At 42.0% G+C, this 14440-nt stretch overlaps 1 protein-coding gene across 1 annotated transcript in view; it reads left to right on the top strand.

Annotated features, from left to right (window-relative positions):
• The first annotated feature begins 5813 nt into the window (after positions 1 to 5813).
• Positions 5814 to 14440, top strand: part of CIB4 (calcium and integrin binding family member 4) — an 84779-nt gene continuing 76152 nt past the window's right edge. Inside the window, exons 1-2 of the mRNA XM_036748088.1 lie at positions 5814 to 5867; positions 6636 to 6670. Of these exons, the coding sequence (XP_036603983.1) occupies positions 5814 to 5867; positions 6636 to 6670 (89 nt within the window). The remainder of the gene's footprint in view (positions 5868 to 6635; positions 6671 to 14440) is intronic.

The raw sequence follows: 14440 nt of genomic DNA, 5'->3' as shown, positions 1-14440 counted from the left end.
AGAGAGAGAAAGAGAGAGAGAGAGAGATGGAGAGACAGGGACAGAGACAGAGAGACATGGAGAGAGACACACACAGAGACACAGAGACAGAGAGACAGAGAGACAGGAGAGAGAGAGAGGCAGAGGGATGGAGGGAGGGAGAGACAGAGACAGACATGGAGAGAGATACAGACAGGAGAGAGAGAGAGAGAGAGAGAGAGAGAGAGAGAGAGAGAGAGAACACAGTATTTTCACTTACTGCTGGAGGCATCCCAGGGCTGCCCTGGAATATAAATGAAACCACTCCATCATCTTAACCTGCCTCTAATGACTTCATCTATAATTAAAGAGGGACTTTGTGGATGGCCAGCAGGAGGGAAAGAAGGAAATACTTTGATTAGATGGGTCCTCTTCATTGAGAAGAAACAACACGGAGAAAAGAGAACTATGCCTGGAATCAGAAAAACTTGCTTCCAGTCCTAGCTCCAACTCTTTCTACCTGGGTGGCTTTGTTCAGTCACTCAACCTTTCTGATCCTCAGTTTTCTAATCTGTAAACTGAGAGCAGTAATATTTGTACCACCTACCTCCCAGGGTCTTGGCTGTGTAATGGAGATCAAGAGAGAGCAAGCAAAAGGAAGAAGGAGAGAGACAAGGGAAGGGATGCGCTGCCCGTCATTCCTTCCTTGTACCACAGGAATGGGACCAGGCATCCTGCATTAGGTCCATCTGTGTTGGGTTCACACTTCCTGTTTCTTCTGTCGGGGATTCTCCCTAAACACCCTGTTGTGATGCATTTCGTCCCTCGCTGTCGCCCTCTTTCCTCTTTTGCTCTCTCCTTCTTCTTCCCTCGCATTTCTTGCTCAATGAAAGTAATATTTATAGGTTAAACTGCAGCCTTTCTGTTATTCACATTTCCATTTTCTAGGATAATTTCCTAGCTGTCTTGTCTGCCTACATTACATAGGCCCACTTTTTTTTTCAGGTGTCACTTCATCCCCCAGAGATGTATTTAACAACTTGGGCCCCATAAATTTGGAGGGCACTGCCCAAGGCCATCTTGGCTCTAGCAGAGCTTGGTATATGACCCAAGAAGGAAGGGCAACCTCCCAAGGCACTGCCCTAATGGAACTGGGTCCCACTCAGTTGACTAGGCCCCTTTAATGTGGGGACAGACTCCCGGGATGATGCTGCATGAAATGCCCTGACTCTGCTCTATAAAGGAAATTATATTTATCTAAAATATTCCCTTTATAAAGAGAATTATTTATAAAGAACACAACTTACCCTCCTGGAAGAGATCTCAGTTGTTGCTTCAGCTATGTTCCTGCCCCACCCCCTACTCACTTCCTTTTGACTACTCTGATCTTGACCTAGGTTGTTGACTACATTTCTGCTAATTTCTCTTGTCAGCCAACTTTAGTTTCCACCTTTGAGTTGTCCTTGCTTGTTTTGCCCAATTTTTGAGGAGTCTCTGCCCCACCTTGCCTTGTCTCAGCCTTGTCTTTGGCATTGACCCCCAGTTCACCTGAGCAAACATCTATCCAAGCCCCATACTAATCTGAACAGTCCTGCAACTAGATTGTGCTTCTGCATAATCCACAATTCAACCCAATCCAATGATCAATAAGCAAATATTTATTGAGAGCCTACTATAGGTAAGGCATCTTTTCTTAGGTGCTGGGGATACAGAAGCAAAACAAAATAGCTAGGTAATATATACCAAAAACTATAGGTAAACATTACAGATAAACAGATGCTACAGGTTAACGAGAAATACTCTCATGATGATTTGAGGAGAGAGTAAGAGTTCTAAAAAGTAGGGGGGATCAAGAAAGTCTTCCTGTAAGAAGTGACCCAGGGGTTAAAACTTAAAGGAAGCAAAGAATCCAAAGAATCAGAATGAGAAAGGATATTTCAGGCATTGGGCACAGCCTTTGCAGAACCACGGGAGGTAGCATGTTCAATTCAGGGACTTGCAAATGGACTGGGTTGGTTAGGATGTAGAACGTTTGAAGGGGAAAGAAAGCTGCAAAGATAGACTGGAGCCAGACTAGGTAGGGCTTGAAATGCCAAGAAAAGTGCGTTCTATCTTATCTTCAAGACAATAGGGAGTCGCTGCAGGTCCTTGATCAAACATGCTTTCAGAAGATCCTTTTGGCAGCTGTTTGGAGGATGGATTGGAAAGGGAAAAACCTTGAAACAAGACTCTAACTTTCCCCAGCTGCTGATCTGACCGTGCCTATCATCAGTTAAGCCCTGGCTTCCTCTAGCACCTTGCCCTAGCACATCTAGCCTCCTAAACGAGATGTTCCAGCAATAAGATAAGAACTGTATTTTACTAATTATCCAGGCAGTCTTGTGATCACATATCAGAAATGTGATCCCTAGAATTTTATCTTTCCTTTCTGGGGCTGCCATAGACGCCACCCTTGAATGCCTAGCAGTGTGGTTTAGTGAAAATGGCAGTGGATTTGATGTCCAAGGACCTGGGTTTAAATCCTGATTCTACTGCTGCCTATGTGACCTTGGTCAAATCACTTCCTCTCTCTCTCATTAGTAGCATAAGTTTCAATATCTGTAAGACCAGGGAATTGGACTGCATTGTCTGTAAGATCCCTTCCAGCTCAAAATCCTGTGGTTATCTGATTAGATATAATCTCTCAGATTCAACTGCAGAGACATGCTGGTAAATGTTTAACAACCAGCTCCCCATGCACTAACCACTTTTTCATTTATTTTGCATTATTGATGCTTTCTCCATCACTTTCTTGTACCAGACAATCAATAAAACAATAAGTCAAGCCCAGATTTGTAGCCTTTTCCCATTCCCAAGGTGCAGATGCTGACACTGAAAATTAAACAATTGGCTTTCAAAAACCACTTTGAGCTACCTTAAGCACATCCCTCTTCCCCTGCCTCCTAGCTACTAGACCTGACTGCTGTGTGGAGTGTTCAAACACATGTTCTTCAGGGTCTCTTCCTGGTTTAAGATCAGAAGGTTCTAGCAAGTTTAACTGTGTCCTGGAGATTGGAGGGAAGAAATCAGAGCAAAGTCTAGAGCCTTCTGACCCAGGCTTCCATCCTAGACAAATTATAGCCATGACTTTTGCTCTTCAGACCTGAGTGGTCCCACGGAGGCCTCTGTATGAGGCAATGTAATGGAGGAAACCATGGAATGCCCATCATAAGACCTGGGTTATAATCCTGGCTCTGCCACTGTGTGTCCCCCACCAAAGCTTTCTGGGCTTCCGTGCCCTCCATTGTAATAGAAGTTCACCACGGTTCCTTCCATTTCTGACATTGTTATTCTATTTTTCTAATTAATTTTCTAATTTTTATATGATTTTACTGGAGAACCCAGTTTCAGAGAAGAATGGGTCAGTGACAGTCATGTTCTAGTTGGGATCTTTTAAATGTTTCTCTTCCGTTGGGGTGCCCATGGGAAGTAGTACTACTAAGTAGAGGCAGTGGAAATCTATGCATGGAAGAGAGGGCACATGAAATAAGCCTTGAAAGGTGGGTAGGATTTGGACAAACAGGGTTAAGTGACTTGTCTAGGATCACACAGCTAGGAAGCTAGATTTGAACTCGGGTCTTCCTGACTCCAGGCCTGGTGCTCTATCTGCTTCACCACCCAGCTGGGAACTTAAGTGACTCACCTATGACCACACAACTAGCATGTGTCAGGGGCAAGACTTGAACCCATGCTTCCCTGACCCTAAGGAGCACTATTTACTATGTCATGCTAACTCTTAGCTCACAGATAGGATGAGGTGAATTATTGACAGATCAGTAATAGAATGCCGGTGTCTTGGTTCTCCATGAAGCTTCTTTTCTCTTCAAATTCTTAGCGCCCCTCCCCCATTCTCAGCAGAGGATGTTCTTGCTTACTTTACTGAGAAAATCAAGGCCAGACTTGTTCCTTCTTCTGTCTCCATCCATTCACATGATCTGCATCCCATGACTAGAATGCACTCCTTCCTCATCTTTACTGTTCAGAACCCTCTTCTTTTAAAGCTTGTCTCACCTGCCCATCCCTCCACCTCCAGTTTCAAGGGTTTTCTTCGTCTTCAAATGACCAGGCATTATAGTTAGTAGTATGGTTATTAGAATATTTATTATTTACATATTACATTGATATATTTATTATTTGTATAGTTATTATATTTATCTGTGACTATGTCATATACCTTTCAGTAGAATGTAAGCTTCTAGAGGGCAATTATAATTTCATTTTGATTTCTTTGGCATATCCCTAGAACTGAGCCCAATGCCTTGTACCTATGTAGTTGTCAGCTTAGGAAACTTCTGGTGTGGAAACTCTCTCCACAAACACATTGCAATCTATCTCGAACTTAGTAGGTCAGTCCAAGGAAGTTGCTTGAGGCACATAAAAGTAAAATAACTTGCCACAGATAGTAGTCCAGATAGTAAGGATAGAGGTGAACTTTTATTTTTACCCAGTTTTTAAACATTTTTATTTAAAGTTTTGAGTTCCGAATTCTCTCTCTTCCTCCTTCCTTCCTTCCTTTCCCTCTCCCTGAAATGGAAAGCAATCAGATATAGGTAATACATGTGCAATTATATATATATATATATATATATATATATATACATGCACAATTTCCATACAAGAAGACTTGAATAAAGGGAAAAAAAATGAAAGTGGCGACAGTGCATTAGTGTCCCAGTTTTCCCACATTCCCTCCAATATCCAACATTTTCCTCTTTTGTCATATTAGCCACTCTAATGGGTTTGAGGTGGTATAGAGGTGGGATTTTAAAATCAGTTCTCTTTTACTCCTAGCCCATCACTTTATCATCTACCCCAGACTACCTCTACTGCCAGTACCTGGTAGGCATTTAAGGTTTATTGAACTTAACCATAATTTCTGCTAAATGCTACATATCTCACATCTTTCCTACTGCACTTTATATTCCTCCAAGACAGGGATGGAGTCTTGTTCATCTTATTCATTCTAGCTGGCCCATCTATGTGGGCTTTGAGCTGATGAGTGCTAAATGAAGCCATGGGACCTGGAACAATAAGGGTCTGGATTTGGGGAAATTATCAGCCCATTTAGATTTGTACCAAATGTTAATATTTCCACATACATACTGGAAGTTATAGGAGAAGGTAATACAGTTTGCAAAACCTGTGGACTTTCCTTTTCAATTTTAAGGAAAAAAAAGGTACAAGCCTAGTGGTATGCTCTGTACCTTGTAGGAGCTTGAGAAATGAATGGATATGCCACTCTGGGACTTTTTCCAGAATGCAAAGAGGATAGCAGGACACAAATGGGTTTAAATTGTATCTCATGAGAGGTATATCCCAGGAAAGATAATGTGGAGATGCTGAGATGGCTTGCCAAGGAAGGATATGGAATATAATTCCTCATAGAGCTGTAAGTGTATTGATAATATCCATTTGGTTGAAATGGGTTGGGTTCAGTTCATCCTGGAGGTTGGGAGATGTACTAGGTGACTCACTTTTTTTTCTTTTTTATTTTTTTTCATGACTCACTTTTAACCTCAGGAGTCTATGGCCCTAAGCTTTAAACAGTTGGTTCCATTCAGGATTTAGGGAAGGCCCACCAGCACCAATGCTGCTGTGCTCAAGGGCCTGATAAACTTGGGAACCAAAAATTCTGGTCTTCTTCACTCTTGGCCCCTTTATTCTTCATCCAGATAGAATAGGCAGGAAGTGGAATAGAGTGTCACCATGGTAACCAGGCCAATCAGTGACCATACACTGGAGAGAGAAGGTTCCCACTAGGACGTGGGGTGCTACAGTACTGACTTCAGGCAGAGAGAAAAGCCACAAGAGATAGCATGGGTCAGTGTATAAGGCACCCCATGAGCTGGGAGGAATTGGAGGAATATCAGGTGGGTAGGGCTGGTAATGTCTCTTAGACCACCTCCAGTCCATATGCCCAAAGTTCTAAAGAAATGTTGGTGAAAGAAAGACAAGCCTTGCCCGTGCTTCTAATGCTCCATTATGGTGTTAGATCAGTGGTTCTCAAAGTATAGTCTGGGGACCTCCAACTGTACCTAAAAGCCTTTCAAGGGATTTACAAAGACAAAACTACTTCCAGATTGGTTGTAGTCTTGATTCTGTAACTGGCACAGGCCACCGTGTATGCTATAATTTTTAATAATACTGAGACATTTTAATTTCTAACACAGTAAATACCATTAGATGTATCCCCCATAAACAAAAGCTCTTTGGAGGGTCCTCAATAATTTTTAGGAGCGTAAAGCGTTCTAGGACCAAAAAGTTTTAGAACCACTTGTCTAGAATAGATCAATCCCTTCAGTCCTGCCCCGCCCCTTTCCTATCCTCTTCACCTAGTGTTTAAGGCTCTCACAGTCTTGACCTGATCCTTGCATCCAGTCCTTGGTTCTGTCCCATATCATAGTTCAGTCCTTAGTACTCTCTTTAAAAAGGAGCCTGTCCCATTTCCAAAAGACTCCTAAATAATTATGTGAGAAAAAAAGCTGATGATTGCAACTTTACTTCCTGCCCAGGACATTATGTGACTCGGGCCCAACTGATGTTTCTGTTCTCCCTTTTGTAAAATGGGAACCTGGTCCTTCCCTTCGCTTCCTGGGATCCCATGACTCTGAGGTTGATGGCTCTATGGTTAATTGCAGGCGCTGACCTTTCTGACCAGGAATGAAATCTTATGGTAAGTGGATTTCCCCATCCATTCTCAGAACAGATGCTCAGTTTGGGAGGATGCTCACAGCCCTTAGTCCCAGCTGGCATGAATTGGGTCACTTGTCCCCATCTCCACCATCTCTCTACTCAGGTTATTGACCAAGGTCAGAGTAAGAGAGTCAATAAACATTTATTAATATGACTATGTATCAGGCACAGTGCTAAGTGCTAAAGATACAAAGAAAGGCAAAATACAGGCCCTTCAGGAAATCACAATCTAATGGGGAAAAAATGACATAAAAAGAAGCTGAAAAATGGTGGAGGAGGGGGTAGTAACCCGGCAAGGGGGCATGATGAAGACCTGCATCCTGGATGGGAAATAATCTGAAGAGATTTGAGTTACACAGCTGATTTCATCTTGTAGAATAATGGTTTTTTGGAGAACATGAAACACAGGAGAGTTTGCCTAGTCTCCCAAATAACCCTCTCTTAGGTTTCTTGCTTGGGTGCCGGCACCCTCTTGTTCCACCTGCCAATCTGGTTTCTGTGGCTTTCCTGCCTTTGACCACCTATGTAGTTTGCCCATTGCCAGATACTTTACCCTGTTGCCTGCTTGTTCCCTGGCCTTAGGCCACTCACCTGGTTCTAGATTCGCAAGGTCCCCCTTGATCCCAAGCTACTTTCCTGGATCTGATACGTGTCTTCTTACTCCAGTGTACTCCCAGATTGGTTGTAGTCTTGATTCTGTAACTGGCACAGACCACCCCATATGCGAACTGCTACTCAGTTTCCCTGCGCTGAACCAGACTGCCTGACTGTCCCATGACTTCCACTGAGGTCTATACCAGGGGTATCAGACTCAAACAGAAATAGAACCACTAAGCCATACATAAGGATTCATGCTAGACGAATGTTGACTTAGAAAACCACATACTAACAATATCTGTGTTCTATCGAATTTTTACTTGTTTTGTTAAATATTTCCCAATTACTTTTTAATCTGGTTCTGCTGTCCTTGCTGCCTGGCAGTATGTTTGACACCTTTGGTCTACACAATCTCTAGGTTGCTGGTCTGGGTTAAGAGATGCTAAGACAACATCCATGGTGACAACAGGTTGGGTTAATGAATAGCCAGGTAGATGAGAAAAAATGATGGAATAATATTTAATTTTGTGTTATGATATTTCATAGAGTGCCAGGTCTGGAGTCAGGAAGACCTGAGTTCAAATCTGACCTCAGACACTTACTACCTGTGTGACCCTGGGCAAGTCAGTGTTTGCCTCAGTTTCCTCATCTGTAAGATGAACTGGAGAAGGAAATGACCAACCACTCTAGTATCTTTGCCAAGAAAGCCCCAAATGGGATGACAGAGAGTTGGACACAACTGAAAAATGACTGAATAACAATTAGAGATAATTGTTGGAGTAACCTTGTTCAACCATCTCGCAGTGGAGAAAACTGAGGGCCAGATAAGATAAGCGACTTGTCTGAGGTCATAGAGCAAGTAAGTGTCAAGTCAGGCTCAAATCTAGGTCCCCTAACTTCCTGTTCCTGCATTCTTTCCATCATACCACGAGGTAATGTGTATCAGTAGTTCTATGGTCTGGAAAAAGGGGAATCAATTCAGCAGAACCCCTGGGAATAGACGTGGCCAAAGTTGCCCTGACAGCTGCCTCTAGGTATCTGCTGCCCTCTAAACTAAAGCATCTTAGGCTTTCCTGCTCAACATTGTCCTGATTGGTCAACTTCTATGGATTTATAGGGCTCTTGCTATCCATGTGCTTTGGAAAGGACATTTCCAAGTAGGGAGGCTAGAGGATATCTGAACACGCTAGAGTCTTGGGACCTGGGCCACCAGGTTCCTCCTCATCACTACCATTACCATCTAAAGCATAGCCTTAGAGTGTGGTAGTGTAGAGAGTGCTAGACTTGGAATCAGGAAGACCTGAGTTCAAAACCCACCCCCGCTATCACTAGCTGTGAGAGCCTGGGATGCCACTTGGCCTCTCTGAACTTTAGCTTCCTCAATTGTAAAATGAGTGGGTTGGATTAGGTAGTCTCCAAGGGCCCTTCCAGCTTTAAATCTATGATCCTGTGATCAGAGAGACACCTGGGACCTTCGGCCTTCCTGGATTCAGTTCAAATGAATTCAGTTCAATGCAAGTATCTCTTAAACAAATTATGACCCAAGTGCTATGCTAAAGCTCAGAATATAAGAAAATAAGAGAGTCCTTGCCCTCAGGGAGTTTACATTTTTTTTTGGATGCTGATTCTATTTCCCCAGCCCAGAAAATGATTTTTCATTTTATTTCCATTCATTTGTCCAGGAGGAAGGAGCCTCTCTGCTTTTCAGAATCCTTTTCTTCCTGCAAAGCCCAGATTAGGTATTTCCTATTCTATGGAGGCTTCCTTGATCCCCTCAGCTGAAAGCTTTCTTTTCCTCTTCGAATTTTCCTAGAGTACTTTGCATCTTTTCTTTGTTTTCATTTCTCTTTTCCTTGTGGTATACATATCTGAGTACAAATCACATCCTCCCTCTCCCCCTCCATCCTCCCACCTCTGTCCTGTCCTGGTAGCTAATAGCTAACGTTAAGGGTTTGTAAAGCACTTTAGCTATACGATGTCATTTTTTTCCTGCAGCTAACACTATACCATAGTATGTAATACCTAGCATGCCACCTTATACTTAGCAAGTACTTAATAAAAAAAATTGAGTGAAATGTCCTGTCCCTGTTCTTAAAGGTATTTCAGTGACCTGCCCATGGTATGTGTCAGTCAGCTAGGATTTGAACCCAGGTCTTCCCAACTCTAATGACAGCCTCTTAATCCATTTCACTGTGTATGCTTCTGTAGTCATATTTATTACCAGAGGAAAAAAGATCTAAGAATACTTATGCCATGGTGAAAGGGCTCTTTGTGGCAGGGAGGGAGCTGGCCCTGGGCTGGGAGCTGGAAGCTAATGACACGTTTGGGGCCTGAGCACATCAGAGGAGAAGGCTGCTGGGAGAAGCTTAGGAACTCTTGGTTATGGCCTGTTTCCCCCTGTCTGAGAGCAAGAAGTGGAGGAAAGCTGCCATCTGTGGCTGCTTGATTGATAATCAGTCTGGCTGGGTGAGCTTTTAAATCGTTGGAACTTTGGAGTCCATTAGCAATGACTACAGACCTCCATTTAGAATCCATTGATCCATATTTGGACACACAGAAGGATGTCTTATGGCAGGAGAGATGCATGTATTGTGTCCAGGAGGCATTTCACTATCAACCCTCAAACGTAAGGGCTTCTCAGCCATCTGGGAAATCACATTGCTTGTGTCAGGGTCCCATGACATAGTAGGGCTCAGGATGCCTTGTCAAAAAGGCAACACAGTGCTACAGGAAGAGCTCTGGATTTGGAATGAAAGGACCTGTGTTCTTATTTGGGCTTTGATATTTACTTATCCGCATGACTTTAGACAAGTCACTTAACCCCTCCAGACCTCAGTTTTCTTCATCTGTAAAATGAGGAAGTTGGGTAAGCTGAACTACTAGGGTACTTAGAAGATGTATTTTTCTTTCCTTAATTATTTGTTTATTTTTAACATTCATTTAAAAATTTTTTTTGAGTTCCAAATTCTCTCCCGACCCCACCCATTGAGAAGGCAAGCAATATGATATCAATTATACATGTGAAGTCATGTAAAACATTTTTATATTAGCCATGCTGCCCAAAAAAAAAGCAAGAAAATCTGTGCTGGGAGTTATCAGTTCTCTCTTTGGAGGTGAATAGCATTTTTCATCATGAGTCCTTTAGAATTGTCTTGGATCATCGTGTTGATTAGAGTAGCTGAGTCTTTCACTGATTGTTGTTACAATGCTGCTGTTACTCTGTACAGTGCTCTGGTTCTGCTTACTTCACTTTGAACTAGTTCACATAAGTTTCTCTGAAACCATCCCTACTTCATCATTTCTCATAGCACAGCAGTATTCCATCACAAACATATACCACAACATGTTCAGCCAATTGATGGATATTCCCTCAATTTCTAATGCTTTGCCATACTTGGCAAATTTAAAATGATGATGCCTAAGAACTGAGGATCCCTGCTAAAGCTATAGCAGTTATCATCACCCAAACCTTTTGGTGTTCTCTGTGCCCAAGGCCTCAGGCAGCTTTCAGAATGGGCCAGCGCGTGAGACATCTTCAGGGATGAACAGGGGAACACAAATGCGGATGTGTAAAGAAGCAGTCCAGGAACCCCAGACCCCACCCAAGGAGGTGACAAATATGGCTCTCTTGCACTCTCCTTTTAATGCCATTAGTTCTGAAGTCACAGAATAAAGCTGACTTTGGGAATTTCAGGCTAAAGATTTGGGGCCTCCCTGATTTTGGCCTCAGAGAGGCAGAGAGGCCCTATGGCCTTGATGGGCCTGTTGGTGGCAGGGCTGTCTTCTTGCTCCTACAGTTGAACTCTGTCGCCTCCCCTACTATACGGCTGCATCAGCCCTGGAGGGGGCTTCAGGGTCAGTTTTAAGAGGCCTGATACCCATGAACCTGGCTCCAAGCTAGGAGGAGAGGAAGCTTACTGAAAAAGTGGTTGCTGATGTTTTATATCCCTTCCCTTAATTGACTTGCAGAAGAACCCAGAGCTGCTAAGTAGAAAAGCTGGGACTCAAATCCAGGTTTATTAATGCCCAGGCCCTTGTCCCACTACATGCCCTGCAAGGAGATGAATTGGTTTTAGGTTTGTGGAGGACAGGTGCCAGTAGGGTAGTAGTTTGGAGATGTCCTCTGGGGTGGTGGTGGCAGAGAACAAGCATTTATTAAGTACCTACTATGTGCCAAACATTGTGCTAAGCACTTTATAGATAATAATTTCATTTGATCTTCACAACAACCCTGGGAGGTAGGTAATATTATTATCCCTACTTAACAGTTGAGGAAATTGAGTCAGAGAGCAGTTAAGTAACTTACCTAGGGTCACACAGCTAGTAAAGGCTGGAGGCTGGATTTGAATGCAGGTCTTCCTGATTCTAGGACAAGCATCCTATCACTTTATCACCTAGCTCCCTCCCACTTCCAGGAAGTTAGATATAGAACTGAAGTTTGGGAGAGAAACATGTGATGAAGTAGAAAAGGTATGGAACCGGGAGTTTAGAGACTTGGTTTCCAGCTTCTAGTTCTTCTGTTGGGTGACCTTAGATCTAGCCCTTAACTTCTTTGAATTTATTTGTTTTCAAAATGAGAACACTATTTCATCAAGTTTTTGTGAGGAAAATCATGTTATGAGATAGATAAATTCTATTTAAATTGTTATCATTTCTCGTCTTGCATCTCATTCTTCTCATCTTCTTCAATGGCATTCAGATAGAAAAAATCCTGGGGCAAATTTCTTTTCTTCTATTGTTCCTTTATGTGTAAAGTCTGGTAGACTACCAGTGATTGGCCGTGTTTAGTGAGAACAAGATGCTAACTGTCTTCCCAGCCTCTGATTGGTTGATCACGTACCAATAAAATCATAACCCCCCTGAACTAAAACCATTCGCCATCACTCTGGAAACCACTGGTCTGCATGGTCACAAGAAGTCCATCACAACAAAGATTGTAAGTTGGATCAAATGGGAAACAGATATTAACTTACCATGAATATAATAAATGATAAAACAGTCATGTCAAGGGAGTTGACAGAAACTCTAGCTTCTCCATGAAACTGGAAAGGAGGAGCAGATAAGATCTATAATTATTGGCTCGATAACTATTGGTTTCACAATACCACACAAGTTACTAGCAAAGTATTTTATCAGCTCAACAATAAGACTGACTCAACTTTTCTTAATAGAAGACCTGCCGTAGTTACAACTAAAAGATGCCAGTGATCTGTCTAACTCTGGGCCAATTATTTGTTCATATACTTTATATAAAGCATTCACAGCTCTTGTCACTAAAAAAATTATAAATACTTAGAAGAAAACAATATATCAACTGAGAAGCAAGAAGGATGTGTCAAAAATTCCAGGGTTTCAAAAAGCAACTTAACAATTTGCAAATTGAATAAGCCTCAATGCACTGTCACATTTATATGGTCTTTGTTAATTATAACAAAGCCTTTGGTTCAGTTCAGTGCTCATGCCTTATCTGCGTGCGGCTGTTGTTTGTTGTTGTTGGTTCAGTTGTTCAGTTGTGTCTGACTTTTCGTGACCTCATGGACCATAGCAACACCAGATCCTTCTAGGTGCCATTATCTCCTGAAGTCTGTTCAAGCTCATGTTCATTGCTTCCGTGACACTATCTATTTATCAAAGGCATATTTAGGACAATTCTAGTAGCAGACAGGGGGTCAGGGGTGACATGTATGTAATTTTGTTCTTGTGTGATTTTGATTTCTTTTGCTTAGTTGCTATATTTCGAAGACTTTTCATTTTATGTAGTTTAGAAATTGTGACTATTTAGGAAATTCTGATAAACTGTGATATTTATTGGAAACGTTCTTTTTATTGATTTGTATCAATCTGTGTTATTTTTAGATGATTGTGGGCAACAGTTCTATCTGTAATAATGGTTCATTTCCTATACAGGTTATTTGTTGAATTCTCAAGGATATTTTGAGGTATGTATTTTGTAGTATGGGGAATAAATGCTGGTTGGTTGCTCGCTTGATTGGTCATCCATTAGTTTATGAAAGATAGTGAGTTCTTAATGTATCAGTCTGGTCACTAGCTTGTGGTTTTTCCAGGCATTTCATAGGTATTGAACCTTCTTCCCCTAGGTCTCTCTGTTTTGGAAGCTTTTCATTCTATGTAGTTCGGACAGTATAAATATTTAGTATGGTAACATCCATTAAAACATAACTTACTACATTATTATTAATATACATTACTATTATTGAAACATTATATATTGCTTTGAGGAGTCTCAGTTTCTTCATCTGTAAAGTGGAGGTGATAAAGCCTATCTACCTCACAGGATGAGTGTGAGGTTTCAAGTGAGATTTGAAAACATTTTGTAAATTGAATAAATGTAAGGGAAGCTAGGTGGCACAGTCAACATAGCACAGGGCCTGGAGTCAGGACAACCTGATTTCCAATCCGGCCTTATATACCATCTTTGTGACCCTAGACAAGTCATTTAACCCTGTTTCCCTCAGTTTCCTCATCTGTAAAATGAATTGGAGAAGGAAATGACAAACCACTCCAGTATCTTTGCCAAGAAAACCCCAAATGAGATCATGAAGTGTTAGACACGACTGAAAAACAACTGGAATTGTTACTTACAAAGCTTTCCTTCTTAGAATTCTTCCCTCTTCCTAACACGGTGATGAATATACAGGAGGCATTTGGAAAAAAAAACCTGCTGACCAATTAACTGATCTTGGTTTGTGGGGCATAAATCTTCCCCAAAGAGTCCCTAAATTACATCAAATGTAATTTTTCCATTCAACAGCCTTCAGCGATGTTTCATTGCCTACAAGATAAAATCATATTCCTTAGTGTCAAACTTAAGGCCCTGAACAAGCCTCCTATCTATTTTTCCAGCCTGATTTCATATTCATCTCCTTCTTGAACTCTGCATTGCAGCCAAACGGCTTACTACTCCCCAAACTCAGCTCCCCGTCATCTTCCTTGTGCTTTTGCACAGACTGCTCCCCAGGCCTGGAATGCCCTCTTTCCTCATTGCCTTTTAGAATCCTCATCTCCCTTCAGGACTCAAGTGAGATGCCACATCTTCTATGAAGGCTTTCCTGATACTCTTAAGACATTAGTGTTGCCTCCTGCCTCTGTTTTTCTCATCTACTCTCTTTGCCCTGGCCCCATGGTGGAATGT

Source organism: Trichosurus vulpecula, chromosome 3 (assembly GCF_011100635.1).
Source record: "Trichosurus vulpecula isolate mTriVul1 chromosome 3, mTriVul1.pri, whole genome shotgun sequence".
NCBI lineage: Eukaryota > Metazoa > Chordata > Mammalia > Diprotodontia > Phalangeridae > Trichosurus > Trichosurus vulpecula.
The sequence above is the reverse complement of the archived record's forward strand: the minus strand, read 5'-3'. Positions and strand labels throughout refer to the sequence as shown.